This window comes from Pelodiscus sinensis, chromosome 5 (assembly GCF_049634645.1).
Source record: "Pelodiscus sinensis isolate JC-2024 chromosome 5, ASM4963464v1, whole genome shotgun sequence".
NCBI classification, from domain to species: Eukaryota; Metazoa; Chordata; order Testudines; family Trionychidae; genus Pelodiscus; species Pelodiscus sinensis.
In genome coordinates this window covers 103,297,430-103,317,725 of record NC_134715.1, presented here as the reverse complement: position 1 = coordinate 103,317,725, position 20,296 = coordinate 103,297,430, and the positions used below count along the sequence as shown (strand labels likewise).

At 48.0% G+C, this 20,296-nt stretch overlaps 1 protein-coding gene and 1 long non-coding RNA gene across 21 annotated transcripts in view; one reads left to right on the top strand and one right to left on the bottom strand.

Moving 5' to 3' along the window:
- The window catches only part of LOC112543864 (cytosolic beta-glucosidase-like), a 103,595-nt gene that overhangs the window by 46,291 nt on the left and 37,008 nt on the right, over positions 1 to 20,296 (top strand). For 5 of the 19 annotated variants that reach the window (XM_075930659.1, XM_075930658.1, XM_075930642.1 and 2 more), the window contains exons 2-5: positions 6,943 to 7,054; positions 7,149 to 7,239; positions 18,484 to 18,734; positions 19,017 to 19,181. In XM_075930659.1, coding sequence (XP_075786774.1) covers positions 19,064 to 19,181 — 118 coding nt within the window. In that variant the 5' untranslated portion in view covers positions 6,943 to 7,054; positions 7,149 to 7,239; positions 18,484 to 18,734; positions 19,017 to 19,063. The remainder of the gene's footprint in view (positions 1 to 6,942; positions 7,055 to 7,148; positions 7,240 to 18,483; positions 18,735 to 19,016; positions 19,182 to 20,296) is intronic. The other 14 variants (XM_075930646.1, XM_075930647.1, XM_075930645.1 and 11 more) reach the window with 5 other exon arrangements.
- LOC112543863 (uncharacterized) overlaps positions 1 to 20,296 on the bottom strand; it is a 32,747-nt gene that overhangs the window by 5,631 nt on the left and 6,820 nt on the right. Inside the window, exon 3 of one of the 2 annotated variants that reach the window (XR_003087139.2) lies at positions 18,235 to 18,295. The exons of the other annotated variant lie outside the window; for it this stretch is intronic. This is a non-coding gene — a long non-coding RNA (uncharacterized LOC112543863). The remainder of the gene's footprint in view (positions 1 to 18,234; positions 18,296 to 20,296) is intronic. 2 annotated transcript variants of the gene reach the window in all.

The following is a 20,296-nucleotide window of genomic DNA, read 5'->3' as shown; positions in this document are numbered from 1 at the left end:
ATGGAGCAAGTCATGTGTGAGGTCTTGGAGAAGGAATGTGATTTTAATGTATTGGTGGGGGTTTGTTTGGTTTTTTTTGCTCGAGAAACCTAGGTATAAGGGCACCAGTTTACTAATCCCGCGTAGGGCACCATAAATCCTAAAGACGACCCTGTTAATAGAGATTATTTATGTTCTAGTAAAGAGGAGAGGATGGAAGATGATAAAGTGTGGGTTAGATTAGATGAGAAACAATCAAATGAATAAGAGTCTAACATATCAGGAAATAAAGTTTCAGAGGGAAAGCTGAGTTAGTCTGTAACAGGAAAAACTTAAACAACAACAAATAGTCTGGTAGCACTTTAAAGACTAACAAAACATGTAGATGGTGTCATGAGCTTTCATGGGCACAGCCCATTCTTCAGATGACTGGAGTGATCATCAGGAAATGGCAGACAGATAAATAGTGACAATTTTTTAAAGTGTTTATATATAAATACTAGAAGTCTAAATAATAAGATGGGTGAATTAGAGTGCCTCGTATTAAAGGAAGGTATTGATAAAATAGGCATCAAAGAAACTTGGTGGAATGAGGACAATCAATGGGATACAGTCATAGCAAAGTACAAAATATATTAGAACGGCAGAACAGGTCGTAGTGGTGGGGGAGTGACACTATACATGAAAGAAAATGTAGAATCAAATGAAGTAAAAATCTTAAATGAACCAAAATGTTCCTTAGAATCTCTATAGTAGTAATTCCATGCTCTAATAATAAGAATATAGCAGGAGAATATATTATCGACCACCTGACCAGGATAGAGATAGTGACTATGAAATGCTAAGGGAGATTACAGAGGCTATCAAATTAAAAGACTCAGTAAGGGTGGGGTATTTCAAGTGTCCCCGTATTGACTGGGTACATGTCACCTCAGGACAGGATGCAGAGATAAAAATTATTGATACCTTAAATGACTATTTCTTGGAGCAGCTGGTTCTGGAACCCACAAGGGGAGAGGCAGTTCTTGATTTAGTCACAAGTGGAGTACAGGATCTGGTCCAAGGTGTAAATATAACTGGACTACTTGGAAATAGTGACCAGAATGTAATAAAATTAAACATCTGTGTGGTGGGAGAAACACCTCAGCAGCCCAACACTGTGGCATTTAATTTCAGAAAGGGGAACTAAACAAAAATGTGAGGTTAGTTAAACAAATTAAAAGCTGCAGTGACAAAAGTAAAATCCCTGCAAGCTGCATGGAAGCTTTTCAAAGACACAATAATAGAGGCCCAACTTAAATGTATACTCCAAATTAAAAAAACACAGTAAGAAAATTAAAAAAGTGCCACCGTAGCACTTTTGACCAAATTAAATTAATAAGTAGCAGGTTTAAAACAAACAAAAGTAAGTTTTTCTTCACACAGTACACAGTCAGCCTGCAGAGCTCCTTGCCAGGGGAGGTTGTGAAGACCAGGACATTAGCAGGGTTCAAGAAAGAGCTAGATAAATTCATGGAGGTTAGGTCCATCAATGGCTATTAGCCAGGATGGGTAGGAATGGTGTTCCTAGCCTCTTTCAGAGGCTGGGAATGAATGATAGGAGGGGGATTGCTTGAAGATTCCCTGTTTTGTTCACTCACTCTGGGGCATCTGACATTGCCCACTCTCGGCAGGCAGGATACTGGACTAGGTGGACCTTTGATCTGACCCAGTATGGCCGTTCTTATGTTCTTTCCCTACCACCCCTCCGCCATCATGATGTCTCTCCTTCATTGGCAGGTGGTCTTTGCAGCTATATCTCTCACTTCTTGAAATACTTTCTGCCAGCTTAACACACTTAGCTCTTTTAACTTCCCTTCATAAACAGATCCCTCTAACTGCATAACAATTTGTTGCTCTTCTCTGGATGCCCTCATGGTAATCTGTTTTTCTGGCTATAAGCTGCCCAGAGCTAACTACAGTATTTCACATATGGTTGCGCAAGAGCTGCATTAAGATGGGCCATTACTTCCTTGCTCTGTGACATGACTATGAATATCTAGCCTAAAATTTCATTGACTTTTTTGCTACTATATTAAATAGAAAATGTGTATCTAATTTCTCAATATCCTTATCTCTAAATCACTTTCGGCATTATTGCTCTCGAGATTTCTATCTCTCTTTAAATATTCTTCAGGTTTTTTACCCAAATATCATTTTGCCATTTTCCAAGCTGAATCTCATTGTTACATTCTGCCCATATTTCTAATCTATCTCTGCCCCTTTGTATTTTCTTTGTCTTCAGTAGTGTGCTCAGCTCCTCCTATTTTAATATATCTGCAGATTTCATTAACATACCATTCACTCCCTCTTCCAGCTCATTATTAAAGCTATTAAACAGGATTAGAAGTAATAGCAATCTGCATACTGAACTGAACTCCCCTCAAAGTTATTGTTTATTATTATTCTTCACCGCAGACATCTTCACTTATCTTCAAACCAATTTAAACTAAGTTTTGAGAGAAGGATTTTCAAACACTTAAATGACACTGACAGGCCAGATGCCAGCTCTTGCATAGGCTACAGGTGTTAGCTAAGAACTAACAAGCTCATAGCCGAAGAACAGACAAGTTCACCTATATGTTAATTTTGCTTGAAGTAGGTTTTAAGTCTTTTAAGAATGTATTTAGCGCTTAGACTCTAGGGGTATGTCTACATTACAAAGTTAATTCGAAATAACAGCAGTTATTTCAAATTAACTTTAATAGGATCTACACAGGCAAGCCACTATTTCAAAATAAATTTGAAATAGTGGAGCCCTTATTTTGAATTTATCAAACCTCATTCTATGAGGAATAACACCAAATTCAAAATAGCTAGTTCGAAATAAATGCGGTGTAGACAGTTATTTCGAATTAGGGGGCCTCCAGCCCTTCCCAGGGAGCCCTGGTGGCCACTCTGGGCACAACCAGGAAAACTCGTCTGCTCCACCCCAGGCCTGGAGCCCTTAAAGGGGCAGACTCTGGCCACAGTGCCTGTGCCAATTGCAAGCCTGCCAGCACACAGCCAGCAGACCGTGCACCTGGCACAGCATGAGCCAGCAACCCGCTCCCACCCAGCCCTCCACCACTCCTCAGGACCAGGCTGGCAGCTTCCAGGAGCCTGTCAGGGGACGCAAAAGGCGGGTGCCTTCGTGGTCTAGTGTGGAGATCGTGGGCCTCATTGAGGTTTGGGAGGAGGCCTCCAATGCCCACGATCTCCGCACTAGGCACAGGAATGCGGCCGTCTACAGCCTCATGGCTGCCAGCCTGGCCACCAGAGGCCACATGCGCAGCCAGGAGCAGGTGCGGAACAAGATCAAAGAGCTGTGGCAGGCCTATGCCAGGGCCTCCCAACCAGGGGCTGACCCGAAGGCCTGCCCACACTATGAGGCCCTGGACCGCATCCTGGGGGGTCAGAGGGTCTGTGCCCCCCTGGTCATCATCGACCCCAGGGCAGAGGGCCCTGCCCCTGACACAAGGAAAGAGGAGGAAGAGGAGGACGACGGCAGCCAGGATTCTGCAGGGAGCAAGCCCTGCACTCAGCACCCCCGAGCCGAACTGGAGAGCCCGTCAGCAGCCTCATTCAAGGCCAGGGAGGCATCCACATGTGAGTGCCATCACGGTCCCCTTATGCGGGGCGGAGTGGGGGAGGGGGAGCCCAGGGACCGTGTGCGTGGGCCTTGCCGACCATGGAGCAGGCGGCAACCTGTGCATCTGCTGTGCCATCCGGGACATGTGGCACAGCAGGGGCTCTGGCCTGTTCCCCACATGTGTCTACACGTGAAGACACATGACATGCTCTTGACCCCGGGGAGAGACAGTGCACACTGCCCTCCCTCTGGAGGCGGCCTCTACACAGAGGCAGGGCACATCTTCCCTCCTCCCACACACACATCACACTATAGGCAGCACAGGGGCTGGGGTGCAGTCCTGGGCCAGCTCACACTCCTGGGGATAGCAGGATGTGATGGTGCGGAGACCTGACGTCCTCGCCTTGCAGAGGGGAGCTGGGTTTCACCCACTGTGTCCCCAGGGAGAAATGACCACTTCTCTTGTTCCACCACAGCTGCAGCACTTGTGAGTGCAGGACGCACCACCCTGCCTGGACCATCCACCTGCACCCAGGCCACCAGGCTCACCCGCAACCAGGAGAAGTTCCAGAGGCAGCAGCTGCAGTGACAGTGACAGCAGGTCCACAGCCAGGAGCAGTGGGTGCAAGAGGACCTGCAGCTGTGGTGGGAGAGCTTGCGGGAGCTGCAGGAGCAGGGCCGTGCCCTCTGCGAGTACCTGCAGGCCCTGGTGGACCGATTGCTGCCTCCTGCTGCTCCAGCCCCTATGACCGCCCCAGCTATCGCTCCTCTTCCCACCCCTGCTCTCCTGCCTGCTTCTTCCGCCCCCCCGTCCCTTCTGCCCCACCCTCCATACCCACTCCCCCCCGGGAACGCTGAGGCCCCTGCACCCCAGTGCTGTGAGATGGGAGGGCCAGCAAGACCCCCACCCCCGAGCTTCCTCTCCCCCTTCCTCCCCTTGCCTCCCCTTTCCAGCTCCCTCCTCCCAGGTTTCCCCCCTCCCTTCTGCCACCCTCATTCTTCCCCTCCCCCCACCCTAGTTATGTTAAATAAAGAGATTTTTTTGTGGCAACACAGGTTTTTTGTATTGTATATCAGGAAGGGGAGTTAGGGAGGGGAAAGGGGAAGGAGGTGGAGGTGGAATGTAAGGCACAAGGCCCTAGTGGGGCACGCCAGGGAGACTTCAGTCCTCATCTGCCTGGAAGCTCTCCCGCAGGGCTTCCAGGATGCGGACAGCCCCACAAAGGGCCTCCCAGCCGGCAACCGTGCGGGGCTGTGCATAATGGCCAGCCAGGCTGTCAGCCTCTGCCATCCAGGCTGGCAGGAAAGCCTCCCCCTTCCTCTCACATAAATCGTGGAGCACACAGCATGCTGCCATCACGTGCGGAACATTGTGCTGGGAGAGGTCGAGGCGGGTGAGGAGGCATCTAAATTGTGCTTTCAGTCAGCCGAAGGCCCCCTCAACCACAATGTGGGCCCTGCTGAGCCTGGCATTGAAGGCCTGCCGGGAGGGGCTGAGGTGTCCTGTGTAGGGCTTCATCAGCCAGGCCTGTAGGGGGTAGGCCGCATCCCCCAGCAGGCACACTGGCATGCCCACGTCCCTGATCCTGATGTGGCAGTTGGGGAAGAAAGTCCTGGCATGCAACCTCTGGCACACAGAGGAGTTGCGGTACACCCGCGCATCGTGTGCCTTGCCGGACCAGCCCATATTGATGTCTGTGAACTAGCCCCGGTGGTCAGACACGGCCTGCAGGATCACAGAGAAGTACCCCTTCCTGTTAATGTAGAGAGAGGCCTGGTGGTCCGGGGCATGGATTGGGATGTGCGTCCCGTCGATTGCCCCCCGCAGTTGGGGAAGCCCAGGGCACCGAACCCTTAGATGACTGCGTCCAGGTCGGTGAGGCAGACGACTCTGCAGAGCACCTGGCCACCTGCAGAGAGAGACACAAAACTGAGGGTCACTAGGGTGCCCAGGTGGCTGGGAGTGTTCGTGCCCCACCACTGCCCCGTGTCCCACTCCCAGGAGCAACACCTGCTGCAATTCTGGCCACCGTTGGAGGTCTGTAGCGTGGCTGGGACAGACTGAAACCTCCTGGGGAGGGCACTTACACCACCTCCCCCACATTTTCCCTGGGGCAGCCCATGTCCTCCTTGCAGCCCCCCCTCCTGGCCCAGTGGCCGGTGAGTGCCGTACCTTCATGAGCACCACTCTGACGGTGGATCTCCCCATGCCGAACTGGTTGCCGATGGATCGGTAGCTATCTGGCTTGGAGCGCTTCCAGAAGGCGATGGCCACCCGCTTGTGGACGGGAATGGCGTGCTTCATGCGTGTGTCCCGTCGCCGCAGAGCAAGGGCGAGCCACTCGCAGAGCTCCAGGAAAGTGTCCTTCTTCATCCTGAAGTTCTGGGTCCACTGTTGGTCTCCCCAGTGCTCCAGGACGATGTGGTCCCACCAGTCGCTGTTGGTGTCCAGACGCCAGATGCAGTGGGGCACGCTGGTGTCCAGGCACCGCTCCTCCAGGGCCCCCGCGGGGGAAAGGGGAGGGCCAGGGGGCTGGCCTGCAGCAGAAGGTGCCAGGCAGCCTCCAGTAATTGCTGTGAGGCATGCAGCAAGACGTTCAACAGGAGCACCAGAGTGCCCAGGGGCAGCTCTAGCTCCATGGTGCCGAGTGTTGCGATGTCCCAAATGAGAGCAACCAAAGCAGGTGGAGAGGAAAACACTTTGCTGTCCCTCAGCAGGGTAGGCAAGCAAGTGGGAAAGCTGAGAACTGGCTGTCCAGGGGGGTCCTTTTAAGCATGAGCCTCAGATAGCCTCAAACAGCAGCCACACAAAGCAACTACTGACCTGATGCCCTGCTGGAACCAGTTTCAGATGCCCTTAAATGCGACCCAGCGTCCAATCAGTGTGGACGCGCTATTTCAAAATAGAAAAACACTATTTCGAATTAGATTTTGTGTCCAGATGCGTTATTTCGATTTAGCTTATTTTGAATTAACTAATTAAAAAAAGTTAATTTGAAATAGCGCTGTAGTGTAGACATACCCTAGGAAGTGCGTGTGAATTGTTGCATGCATAAATCTCACTTGCTATAAGAAAATAGGTAAGTTTTGCTTTATAACTTTGAAAATATTTGCTCCAAACATGTGAACCTAGGCACTGGAATCATTTCCCCTGCCCATTCCAAGCATTATCAAAATCATATGGGTCAATAAAGAAACATGACCATAAAAACAATTGGTTAATGGCCCTCCTGAATCTTGGAAATGCTATATGGAAGAAAGCTTATCATCTGAACTTGAAAGCTGAATGAAGTAAATAAAACAAAGATAAATGGAAAATTTTCATCTTTCTTTTCTATTTTGTGCTCTGATAGGGTTAGAAGCTCTAAACTGTGGCAGAGATCCCTAAAAATTAAGTCTGGGTCTACCCTGAAAAACAAATTTGAATGGACAGATTATTTCAACTCTACCACTGTTAATATTTTGGTAATTATTCATGTGTGTATGTTTGATTACTTTAACCTGTAAATAACTCTGATTTCTTTTTCCTAGTTAATACATATTTCAATAATTTTTACAGGATTACCTACAGGCATTGTCTTCAGTGTAAGATCAAGGATAAAATCTGAACATTGAGGTGGAAACAGTCTGAACATTGTGTGATTTTTGGTGTAAGTGACTGTTTATTAATAAAGGCTTGACTATATTATGGAGAAGATCAACCCTCTGAAGGTCAATCTTCTAATGTTTGATTTCATGGACTAGTGAAGATCCGCTAATATGAACTGAGAGGGTGCTTCCATTGGTGCCCGTAGTCCTGCTCCTCACAAGGAGTAAGGGAAGCTGATGGAAGCTTTTGCTCTTGTTGACCTCCCATTGTGCAGATGGTACAAAAATGTGATTTAAGATATGTTCACTCCAGCTACATAATTAATGTAGTTCTGTATCTTAAGTCAATTTTCCCCTTTAGTGTAGACCAGGCTAAAGTTTGTCTAGGTAGCAAGATAAACTAGAAAGTCTAAGGAGACTGTCTGAGACTCCATAGGAAGACTGGTATAATACTTCAGGTTATAGAACACACTACCAGATTTGAGTGTCTGTTCTGAGGTAGGCCCTAACAGTTGTGGGTCATTCTAGACAGTGTGTCCTCCCTCTATCCTCCCTAAAAGGTGCCTGTGTGTGTGTGTAGGGCGGGGGGAAGCTTGGGCAGTCCTGGACAGGGAGAGCATCCCCAAATAGCCTCTTTCACCTGCCTAGTGATATAAATACATATTTAATTGAGTTGGTGACTAGCTCTTGAAACATAAGAAAAATCCCTATGGGGTACATTGAAGAAAGGACCTGCTCAGTCTTGTTTGGGAAAGCCTGGCTTCAGTCCATCCATCTGTATTTGTGTCACTGCAAGTTTAAAAACAAAAATGAGCCTGATTTGGAATCCCCTTCTCTCTCCCTCTCCTCTCCCCCTTCCCCCCCGCCATCATGGAGTGTGTGCTGTGGCTGGCGAGTGGAAACTGTGAGCTTCTAATCAGGGTTTGAAATCTAGAAGCCTCTACTCATTGGTTGAGCCGTAATCAGGGGGAGGAGCTATCAGGCACTCTAGGGCTTTATAAAGGAGTGAGTCAGTGACCAGGGAGCTTGTGAACAGGGGTTGTTAACAGGGAGTTTGGAGAGGGAGTTGGGAAGGGGGTGAGAGACACTGGCAATTCTTTAACATCTGTTCACTACACTCCTGCCCTTCAAGGAGGCATTTAATAACAACTGAGGAATCTCTCAGATGGAAGTTAGGTATGGATGGTGATAGCTCTGCTGTTGTTACCTGCACAGCATGTGCCATGTTTGTCTTCCTATCAGAAGAAAGAAGGGATTTCATCTGCACTAAGTGCAAGCTGATCACCATTATGGAAGAAAAAATTAGAGGACTGGAGACCCAAGTATCGACCCTATGTTCTATCGGAGAGGATGAAGATTTCCAAGATAGAAGGCAGTGTTTAATCCTGCATGCACAGCTGGCTGAAGAGCCAGTCAGGGCAGTACAGGACAAGGAAGAAAACTGGCAGCATGTAACCTCTAGAAGGAGAAGAAGGACAACTCCGGTATCCCCCATCCCGGTAGAGGTAAGTAACCACTTTCAGGCTCTCTCCACAGTCACTACGGTGGAGAATGCTTTGGCAGGGACATCTCAGGGAAGAAATCAAAAGGGAACACCATCAACTGGAAGGCATGGGATGCGTAGTCCTAGGGATAGGGGTTCCACGACCACCAACCGCAAAGGAAGACGGGTGGTGGTGGTCGGGGACTCCCTCCTAAGAAGGACTGAGTCATTCATCTGCCGTTCAGACCTGCTTACCGGGAGCACGCATTCAGGATGTGACCAAAAGTCTTCCGAAAGTGATTAAACCTTCGGATCGCTATCCCTTCCTGCTTCTCCATGTAGGAACTAACAATAGGGCCAAGAATGACCTTGAGCGGGTCACAGCTGATTATGTAGCGCTGGGAAGAAGGATCAAGGAATTTGAAGCACAAGTGGTGTTCTCGTCCATCCTTCAGGTTAAAGGAAAAAGTCTGGGTAGGGATCGTCGAATTGTGGAAGTAAATGCGTGGTTGCACAGGTGGTGTTGGAGAGAGGGCTTTGGTTTCTTCGATCATGGGACTCTGTTCCGGACACAAGGATTGTTAGGAAGAGATGGGATCCATCTAACCAAGAGAGGAAAGAGCATCTTCGCGGGCAGGCTTCCAAACTTAATGAGGAGGGCTTTAAACTAGGTCTTTGGGGGACGGTGACCAAAGCCCTGAGGTAAGTGAGGAAGTCAGACACTGGGAAGAATCACAAGGAGGAACGAGCAACAAAGAAGGACCCTGATTCGGATGGAGAAGACAGGGTGATAAACTGGTTATGTAAGGTGTTAGTACACCAATGTGAGAAGCCAGGGAAACAAACAGGAAGAATTAGAATCCCTGGCCCAGTCGAAGAACTATGATTGGAATAACAGAGACTTGTTGGGATGACTTGCATGACTGGAGCACTGTCATGGAAGGATATAAACTGTTCAGGAAGAAAAGGCGGAAGAGAAAAGAAGGAGGAGTTGCATTGTATGTAAGGGTATGTCTACACTACAAAGTTAATTCGAACTAACAAATGTTAGTTCGAATTAACTTTGATAAGCGCTACACTAGCGCTCCGCTAGTTTGAACTTAATTCGAACTAGCGGAGCGCTTAGTTCGAACTAGGTAAACCTCATTCCACGAGGACTAAGCCTAGTTTGAACTTACTAGTTCGAATTAAGGGGTGTGTAGCCCCTTAATTCGAACTAGTGGGAGGCTAGCCCTCCCCAGCTTTCCCTGGTGGCCACTCTGGCCAACACCAGGGAAACTCTACTGCCCCCCTCCCGGCCCCGGACCCCTTAAAGGGGCAGGGGCTGGCTATGGTGCCCGTGCCAGGTGCAAGCCTGCCAGCACCCAGCCAGCAGACCCTGCTCCTGGCACGGCTCGAGCCAGCCACCCGATGCCCCCCAGCCCTCCCCCTCTTCCTGGGACCAGGCTGGCGGCTCCCGGGAGCTTGCCCAGGACCGCAAGAGGCGGGCACCCACCTGGTCTAGTGCAGACATCGTGGACCTCATCCACGACCTCCGCACTAGGCACAGGAAAGTGGCTGTCTAGGGCAGGAGAGCTGCCAACCTGGCCACCCAGGAGCAGGTTTGCATGAAAATCAAGGGGGTCCACTGAGACCCCCGACCCTGAGCCCTGAGCTTAGAATGGCCGTACTGGGTCAGACCAAAGGTCCATCTAGTCCAGTAGCCTGTCTGCTGACAGTGGCCAACCCTAGGGACCCTGGAGGGGATGGACCAAAGACAGTGACCAAGCCATTTGTCTCGTGCCATCCCTCTCCAGCCTTTCACAAACTTCGGGCAGGGACACCACTCCTACCCCCTGGCTAGTACCACTCCATGGACCCAACCTCCATGAATTGATCTCACTTCTCTTTAAACTCTGTTCTAGTTCTAGCCTTCACAGCCTCCTGCAGCAAGGAGTTCCACAGGTTGACTATTTGCTTTGTGAAGAAGAACTTTCTGTTATTAGTTTGAAGCCTGCTACCCATTCCTTTCCTTTGGTGTCCTCTAGTCCTTCTATTATGGGAACTACTGAAGAACTTTTCTGTATTTACCCTCTCCACCCCACTCATGCTTTTATAGAGCTCTATCATATCCCCCCTCAATCTCCTCTTTTCTAAGCTGAAAAGTCCCAGTCTCTTTAGCCTCTCTTCATATGGGACCTGTTCCAAACCCCTCATCATTGTAGTTGCCCTCCCGTCTCCAACCCTCTCTCTTCCCCTCTCTCACCTCCTTTTCCCAGTCTCCCCCAGCTTTGTTCAATAAAGACAGATTCTATTTTTGAACACAATTGTCCTTTATTTTGTACATCAGGAAGGGGGGCTAGGGAGGGGTAAGTGGAAGGAGGTTAGGGAGGAATGGGGTACGAGCCCTCGATGGGGAGGACTGGGCTGGCTCTGTGGGCTTCTGGGGGTGGAACCTCTCCCCAGATGGCAGCCTGCGGCAAGTGCAGCCGGTCTGATGGCCGAGTGTTGTGATGTGCCCAGTGTGGGTACTCCGGGCAATCCAAGCCAGGACTGCTTTGCAAGCGGGGCACCCCTGAGAACTGTCTGTCCGGGGTGGGGGTCGGGTCGCTTTAAGCACAGCCCTCGGCTAGCCTGAGACAGCAGCTCCACGCTCTAAGTCCTCATCTGATGCCCTGCGGCACTGCTTCCGGCCATCCTTAACCCCGGTTCAGGGTCCACTCTGTGGACATGCTAGTTCGAATTAGCAAAACGCTAATTCGAACTAGTTTTTTAGTCTGGATGTGTTAGTTCGAATTAGCGTTGTAGTGTAGACATACCCTAAGAGAGCACTATGACTACTCAGAGCTCCAGTACTTAGAGTGAGAAAAGACTGTTGAGAGTTTATGGGTTAAATTAAGAGGTGGAAACAATAGGGGTAATGTTGTGGTTGGTGTCTGGTATAGAGTGCCGGATCAGGTGGATGAGGTAGACGAAGCTTTCTTCAGACAACTGAGAGAAACTTCCAGATCACAGGCCCTGGTTCTCCTGGGCAACTTTAATCACCCTGATATCTGTTGGGAGACCAATACAGCAGTACACAGACAATCCGGGAAGTTTTTGGAGAATGCTGGGGATCACTTCTTGGTACAAGTGCTGAAGGAACCAATCAGGGGCCAGGACTCCCTGGGATGCTTACATGAAGGGGAAAGGAGTCCAGGAGAGCTGGCAGTATTTTAGAGAAGCCTTATTAAAGGCACAGGAAGAAACCATCCTGATGTGCAGCAAGAAAAGCAAATATGGTAGGCGACCAGATTGGCTTACCAGGGACATCCATGGTGTGCTTAAACACAAAAAGGAAGCTTACAAGAAGTGAAAACTTGGACAGATGACTAGGGAGGAGTATAAATATATTGCTCAAGAATGCAGGGGAGTTATCAGGAAGGTGAAAGCGCAATTGGAATTGCAGCTAGCAAGGGATGTGAAGGGTAACAAGAAAGGTTTCTACAGGCATGTTAGTAATAAGAGGGTGTGGGGCCCTTACTGGATGAGGGAGGTAACCTAGTGACAGATGATGCGAGAAAAGCTGAAGTACTCAATACTTTCTTTGCCTTTGTCTTCACGGATAAGATCAGCTCCTAGACAAATACACTAGGCAATCCAGTATGGGAAGGAGGTGGACAGCCCTTGGTGGGGAAAGAACAAGTTAGGAACTATTTAGAAAAGCTAATCATACACAAGTTCATGGGCTCGGATTTAATGCATCTGAGGGTACAGAGGGAATTGGCAAATGTCATTGTGGAGCCTTTGGCCATTATCTTTGAAAACTCATGGAGATCGGGAGAGATCTTAGCTGATTGGAAAAAGGCAAATGTAGTGCCCATCATTAAAAAAGGGAAGAAGGGAACTACAGAACCGTCAGCCTTACCTCAGTCCAGGGAAAAATGATGGAGGAGGATCCACAAGGAATCCATTTTGAAGCACTTGGAAGAAGATAAAGTGATCAGCAATAGTCAACATGAATTCACTAAGGGCAAGTCATGCCTGACCAATCTGATTAGCTTCAATTTTAAGGTAACTGGCTCTGTGAATATGGGAAAGTCAGCGGATGTGATATACCTTGACTTCAGCAAAGCTTTTGATACAGTCTCCCACAATATACTTTGCCAGCAAGTTAAGGGAGTATGGATTGGATAAATGGACTGTAAGATGGATAGAAAGCTGGCTAGACTGTCGGGCCCCATGGGTAGTGATCAATGACTCAATGTCAGGATGGCGGTCGGTTTCTAGTGGAGTGCCCCAAAGATCTGTTCTAGGACCGGTTTTGTTCAACATCTTTATTAATGATCTGGATGAGGGAATGGATTGTACCCTCAGCAAGTTTGCAGATGACACAAAGCTAGGGGGGGAGAGGTAGATACACTAGAGGGCAGGGATAGGGTCCAGCGTGACCTGGACAGATTAGAGAATTGGGCCAAAAGAAATCTGATGAGATTCAACAAGGACAAGTGCAGAGTCCTGCATTTGGAACGGAAGAATCCCAAGCATTGTTACAGACTGGGGACTGAATGGCTAAGTAGCAGTTCTGCAGAAAAGGAGCTGGGGCTTACAGTGGATGAGAAATTGGATATGAGTCAACAGTGTGCCCTTGTAGCCAAGAAGGCTAATGGCATATTAGTGTGCATTAGGAGGAGCATTGCCAGCAGATCCAGAGAAATGATTATTCCCCTTTATTTGGCTTTCGTGAGGCCACATCTGGAATATTGTGTCCAGTTCTGGGCCCCCACTATAGAAACGATGTGTGTGCATTAGAAAGGGTCCAGTGGAGAGCGACCAAAATGATTAAGGGGCTGGAGCGCATGATGTATGAGGAGAGACTGAGAGATTAGGATTTGTTTAGTCTTGAGGGGGGATTTGATGGCAGCCTTTAACTTCCTGAAGGGAGGTTCCAAAGAGGCTGGAGAAAGGCTGTTCACAGTAGTGATGGATGGCAGAACAAGGAGCAATGGTCTCAAGTTACAGTGGGAAAGGTCTAGGTTGGATAGTGGGAAAAACTATTTCACAAGGAGGGTGGTGAAGCACTGGAATGGGTTACCTAGGGAAGTGGTAGAATCTCTATCCCTAGACTGGCAAGATTTTGTGCAAAAGCGGCCGCTTTTGTGCAAAAACTTGCCAGCTGTCTACACTGGCTGCTTGAATTTGCGCAAGAGCACTGACTTTGTAATGCACAAAATCAGTGTTTCTTGCGCAAATACTTTCACACTCCCGCTCAGGGATAAGCCCTCTTGCGTAAGAATACTTGCTCAAGAGAGCCAGTGTAGACAGGCACCTTAATTTTTTGTGCAAGAAAGCCCGATGGCTAAAATGGCCATTAGGGCTTTCTTGCACAAATGCGTGTCTAGATTGGCACGGATGCTTTTGTATAAAAGCACTTTTTGCGCAAAAGCATTCTTGCCAATTTAGATGCTCTTTTGCGGAAATACTTTTAACGGAAAAACTTTTCTGTTAAAAGTATTTCCGCAAAATCATGCCAGTCTAGACGCAGCCGAGGTGTTTAAGTCTCAGCTTGACAAAGCTCTGGCTGGGTTGATTTAGTTGGGATTGGTCCTGCCTTGTGCAGGGGGCTGGACTTGATGACCTCCTGAGATCTCTTCCTGCTCTATGATTCTATTAATGTGATTTTGGGTATGGATGTGCACAGTTGCTAATTAAATTCAGCTCTAGACACTGGATTTTTATTAGACTCCAGACAAAACACTGGAATATTGGATTTCACATTGGTCTGGGTTTGCTCGAGTGGGGGGAAAAAAGGCTGGGAGTGAGGCTGGAACAATTTGATACAAAACAGAATAGGGGCTTTAGCCAGCCAGACACACACCTCACATTGGTGTGTAGCTGGCTGGACATGACCCTCCCATGTTTCTCCCCACATCTCTTGTATTTCTAGCTCTTTTAGCTGCGGTTTAAGCAAATTTCCTGTTTTATTGAACAAATGTGGTTTAGGCAATTCCTGTTATGCACATGCCCGATGATAGCAGTCTGCCTGGAAAAGCCATGTTGCTTTAATATAATTAATTGTATTCATGCTTATGAATATGTAATTTGTCAATGTGTGCATGAGGATGTGTGAGTGAGAACCACCAATCATAAGGCAAAACAACATATAATATCTTTCATGACTAAGGAAAAATTCTGCAAAATATTTACATGGATGTGACAGTTGGATAGGTGGGTCTGTCTTCCCTTGGAAAGATGTAACAGCAGGCCAACCCCAGGAAAAGATCAGAAGAAGTAGAGCCCGAAGGGATCTCAGGGGCCCCTCAACGCCTTTATGGCTGAATTTCTGGGGGGGCTGTCACCTGGCCATTTTCAGCCATTTGTGAAATCAAAAGTAACTCTCACTGCCTGCAGCCTGCCTCCAAACTGTCAGCATGAATGTGATGTATATGTGTGTGTCCTGCCATACCGTTAAAAATCTGTACTAATAAACTAGCTTCAGTACTGCTCAAGTTCACCCTTTGTCTAAGTTTTTTTTCCTTGGCTGGTCCAAGGACAGGTAAGAGGGGCAAGAAAAGATTGCAGCGGTACCAACAGCTACTGCAGGCTCAGGGGCAAAGCATGGGGGAATGGCGGCTTGGCTCCTCATCCCCAGAAGAGGCAGGGCCTCAGGTGTAAGGGGTAGGGCTGAGGATAGTCAGCCCTTAGCGCTGCCCTGACTGTGGTGCTGTCTTGCCCAGCCCTCAGAGCTATATGTATTGCCCAGCATGGCACTCCAGTGGAAATTCACAGAGGCCCAGGGCTCTGGCTACCACCACTGCTGCAGTAGCAACAGCAATGGCCAGGAGCTCTGGGCCCTTTTGAACCATGCCCTGGGGCAATTGCCCCCTTTGCCCCTTTCTGTTACTGGGCCTGAGAGATGGTTTCCTAGCTCTGTATCTCTCTGCATCTGCCTACTTTTTCCAGCATAATTTATCTCATCACTCCATGCCAGTCTCCTGGTTAATGATAGCAGTTTCAGTGACCTGTATACTTCTACCCTACCACAACTGCATCCAGGCCCCTTTCCATACCGCTTTTTATACCTAGGATACCCCCTTGGAACTAGTTCTCCATGTCACTGTCCTCCATGATTCTGGATCATTCCTTATGACCTACGTCTTTTGCAACACCCAGAAGAGTCAATAGTGATTCTTTCTAAAAGAACCTAATTTTAATGTTATACAGAGCTGTGTATTCTTATTCCAGATAAAACTGTCTGCCTTTTCTCCACTAAAATTATTTAATTCCCCACATATTATGTTGTATGAAACTGAACATTGTGTTCTACCAGGCAGGGACTTTGTGCAATTTACTATCTTTGTGAGACACTTAGTATAATGTTGGCTGTTATAAAATTATACATAATTATTCCAGTTCATTCACACCCTTTAATCAAGAGTTATTATGTCCCATACTGAGTTTTATAGTTTACACCTAATGTTCACCTTCTTGGATCTTGCAAGGTGCTATTTGGCCATTAACCATTGTGAACTTAAATTAACACTTTAAAAATTGTGTCAGTATATTTCTAAGAAGGTTGTTTCCACAGGAAGAGTTGCTAATCTATTCAATCATTTTTTCTCATTTGTATAAAATGTTTAAAGAAGAATGGATGTTTGACAGTGTCATATGTGAGCACATGTTTTTGGAACCTGTGTATTCCTCATTCCCTGTTAGTTCTTTTGGATTTAAGGGATATTATCTCTGAGGGTATGTCTACACTACAAAGTTAATTCGAAATAACAGCCATTATTTTAAATTAACTTTAATAGCGTCTATACATGCAAACTGCTATTTCGAATTTAATTTGAAATAGCAGAGCACTTAATTCAAATTTGGTAAACCTCATTCTATGAGGAGTAACGCCAAATTTGAAATAGCTATTTCGAATTAAGTGCTGTGTAGACACTTAATTCGAAATAGGGGGCAACAACCAGGAAAACTTACTCTCCTCTCCCCCAGCCCTGGAGCCATTAAAGGGGTAGACACTGGCCACAGTGTCTGTGCCAGCTCCAAGCCTGCCAGCCCAGAGTCAGCAGTGGCCACCGGGGCTCTTGACCCAGTGGCCCCAAAACATGAGCCAGCAAGCCACTGGCAGCCAGCCCTCCACCGCTCCCCAGGAGCAGTCTGCCAGCTCCTAAGAGCCTGACAGGGGGCAGAGAAGGCGGGAGCCTTCCTGGTCCAGGGTGGAGATCATGGACCTTATTCAGGTTTGGGGGGGGATGCCCCCAACATCCATGATTTCCACACTAGACGGAGGAACATGGCCATCTATGGCAGGAGAGCTGCCAGCCTGGCCACTAAACAGCGGTGGATATAGGGCAGGGCGAGTGGGGTGGTTGCCCTGGGCCCCGCACTTCAATAGGCCCCACGCACGCACCCTGTGCACGCTACTTCCGGTCAGTTGCTGCTGAGGCGCATGCACAAAATGCTACTTCCAGTTGGCTGCTGCCGCGGCGCATGCACAAAATTGTGCTGCCCTGGCTCTGTGGCACCGCCCTGGGCCCCGCAAAATTATCATCCACCCCTGCCACCAAAGGCCACATGCGAACCCAGGAGCAAGTTTGCATGAAATCAAGTTGGTCTGGCTCCCTCGAACCCTGGAAATGGGGGAGTGTGCAAAGTCTCTTTCCCCTGCCAGGGGTATGCGGCACTTAGAGGGAACCACCAGCTATTTAAAATGGCTGGCAGTTCCCTCTAGGCACCATGCACCCTTGGCAGGATGGGGACGGGGGTGAGAGACTTGGTGCACTCCTCTGCCCCCAGGCACTGATTGGCCTGACGGTGGGGGGAGCACACAAAGCCTCCACCTACCACCAGGGGCACACAGCACCTAGAAGGAACCACCAGCTATTCAAAACAGCTGGCGGTTCTCTTTAGGAGCTGTGTGCCCCAGGCAGGGCAGGGGAAGGGGGGTAAAGACTTCACATGCTACCATACCTACAGGCCAATCAGGGTCTGGGGGCAGGGAACACACAAAGTCTCCTCTCCCTGCTGGGGTGGGCCGCACCTAAAGGGAACAGCCCCCTTTTGCCCGAGGCCCTGCCCCTTTAGGGATGGCCCAAGACCACTTCCAAAATTTGTGAAGTGGCCCCTCTTCAGAAATTACTGCTCACCCCTGCTCTAAGTGTTGAGCAAAACTTTGAAAGATATTTGAGAAAATGCACTCCTGCTGTGAAGCAATTTATTTTACATTGCATCAGCACAGCGTGGCTCTCTAATGTGCACTTTATACTGATTATTTTGCTAAAAGTTACTTATTTCATTTAAAAACAAACCAACTGGTTTTGGTAAATGACTGCACATAACTGTACATATGTCTTTTTTAGGCAATGTAAATTTTTTGTCCAATTTACAGTGAGATATATATATATGGTTTTTAATGTACATTATGCACTGCAGTGGTAGGTCTTTTTGAATAGATCAACACCTGAAAAGGTTTATAGATCAAAGGGTAAGAGAAAAGGCAAATAAAGTAACACAAGTTCGAATTACAAAGAATTGGGTGTGGTGGCCAGCATGTGAATTTCTCAGAAAGCATATGTTGCTCAGTGGTCCAATAAGCAGGGATACTGACCTTAGCATAAATCAATATATGTTTATTGTAATCCAGAGAGGGAAAACAGCTCTTGCAGTGCCTGAAAAATAAGTTACAATAGTGACATCTAGCGTGCCCTGTTTGAAGTTTCACACATTTCAGTTAGCAGGGACCTTTATACTTTCACTCTAGGAGGAAGGAAGCCTCTCAGAAGTGTGAAAAGAACCAGAACACTGCAGTTTTAAATGCTTCCCTACAGGAGTCCTAATCATCCTCTCTTTGACACAGGTGCAGTGAATACAGAATCCTAGTTAAGTAGGGGAAATATGCAGAAGTCACACCCCTGATATTTACCAAGTGCAACAGTCCCTTACCATGTGCTGCATCGTCACCAGACCTGACCGGACTTGGTCCATATACAGCGTAGGGATGTGGGACAGGATGTAGTGCCAGGAAAAGAGTGGAGTCCACGTTGGAGTGTCTTACTGGAACAGGAGGACTTGGGAACTCCTGCTATGTGGCTCAGCACCCTATTCAGAGTAAGGAGCGCTCCGGGCCTGGGTAGTTCAGCAGCTTATATGGGCAGGGAAGGACAGAGGCCTGATCTGGACAATCCAGTACATTGCACAGGAAGGAGCTACTTGTAGACAAAGCCCTTGTAGCTTGCTGCATTTTTGCCCCCTCCCCTTTCAATGTGTGTGAGAAGCTGAGTGAAGCCTCTGCGTTCAGATCATTAGACATGCAAGCTATGAATGCAACAGTTTGTCCTTCAGAGAACAAAGTTGCTCAGGTTGATTTTTCTGTGTTTGTGTTTGATACAGAATCTCCATGGTGTCAGTCCCACAGGTGGCCCAGATTCACCAACCACATGGCTTCAGCTGCTGCTGCCTCCTTTGCTCCTGCCTCTTGTGGCTGGTACCCAGAAGACATTTCTTTCCCTAGTGGATTTGCCTGGGGTGCTGCTACAGCAGCTTATCAAGTTGAAGGTATCAGATTTTCATGTGTCATAGGGGAGGAGGAGGGTGTTCAATAGTTTTAAAGCAAAGATAGGACCAGAGTCATGAAATTTGGATCCAGAAGTGTCCAAAACGGAGAGTACAGATGGTGGGGATGGGATTCTATTTACCATTTTGGTCTATTGCAGGTATAGTTTTTAATTCTTGTGCAGCTCCACAGGATTTTTCTCACTTACCTGCCCATTGCTCCGAACAGTTGGGATGGGGAAACCTATCCCCATACCTCAGAAACAAAAGCAGATGGCAGGTGGGGAAGATTGGTGTGTGTCCCTCTTTGCAATGATCAAGGTGGGAAAAGGAAGCAGGAGCAGGTTACAGTCCCACTAAGTCTTCACTCCCTCCTTTTCCTTGGGGTAGACATGAGCAAATTATTTAGTTTGCTAGGGCTTCCTTGTTAGAGTTACTAAGGGTATGTCTATGGGGGCATGGAAATTAGACATACCAACATAGTCAATGAAGCAGGGATTTAAATATCCCCTGCTTCATTAGAATAAAAATGGCCATCGGGTTGTGCCAGCTCATCTGTTTGTTGGCACAAAGTGGCAGTCAAGATGGGGATCGGTTGCCAAGGAAATGAGGTTTACAGGATCGGTCGATGAAGGCTTTCCTTGGTGACCAATCCCCGTCTTGACAAACAGCTGAGCTGGCACAACGCTGTGGCCATTTTTATTCTAATGAAGCGGGGGATATTTAAATCCCTGCTTCATTGACTATGTTGGCATATCTAATTTACATGCCTCTGTCGGCAGAGGCATGTAGTCTAGACACACCCTAAGTGTCCAATTTTTTCAACTGGAATGTCCAATTTAAAAGGGTCCTTGGCAGCGCCACTTAGCCACACTGACTGGTAGAGTTGCCAACTCTGACTGAAGCTATTTTGAGGGACTTTTTTTTCCTACATGATGTGATGTCATTTTCTCAAAACATCCCATTAAAATCTGCAGGACTGCTTTCAGTAGTCACCAAGAGATAGATGCTGATTCCAGGAGACTCCTTGACAACTCCAGGAGGGTTGGCAACCCTACTGATCAGGCAGGTTGGTGGTGGGGTGTGTGTGTGTGTGTGTGAGGAGGAGCTGGCAGCAG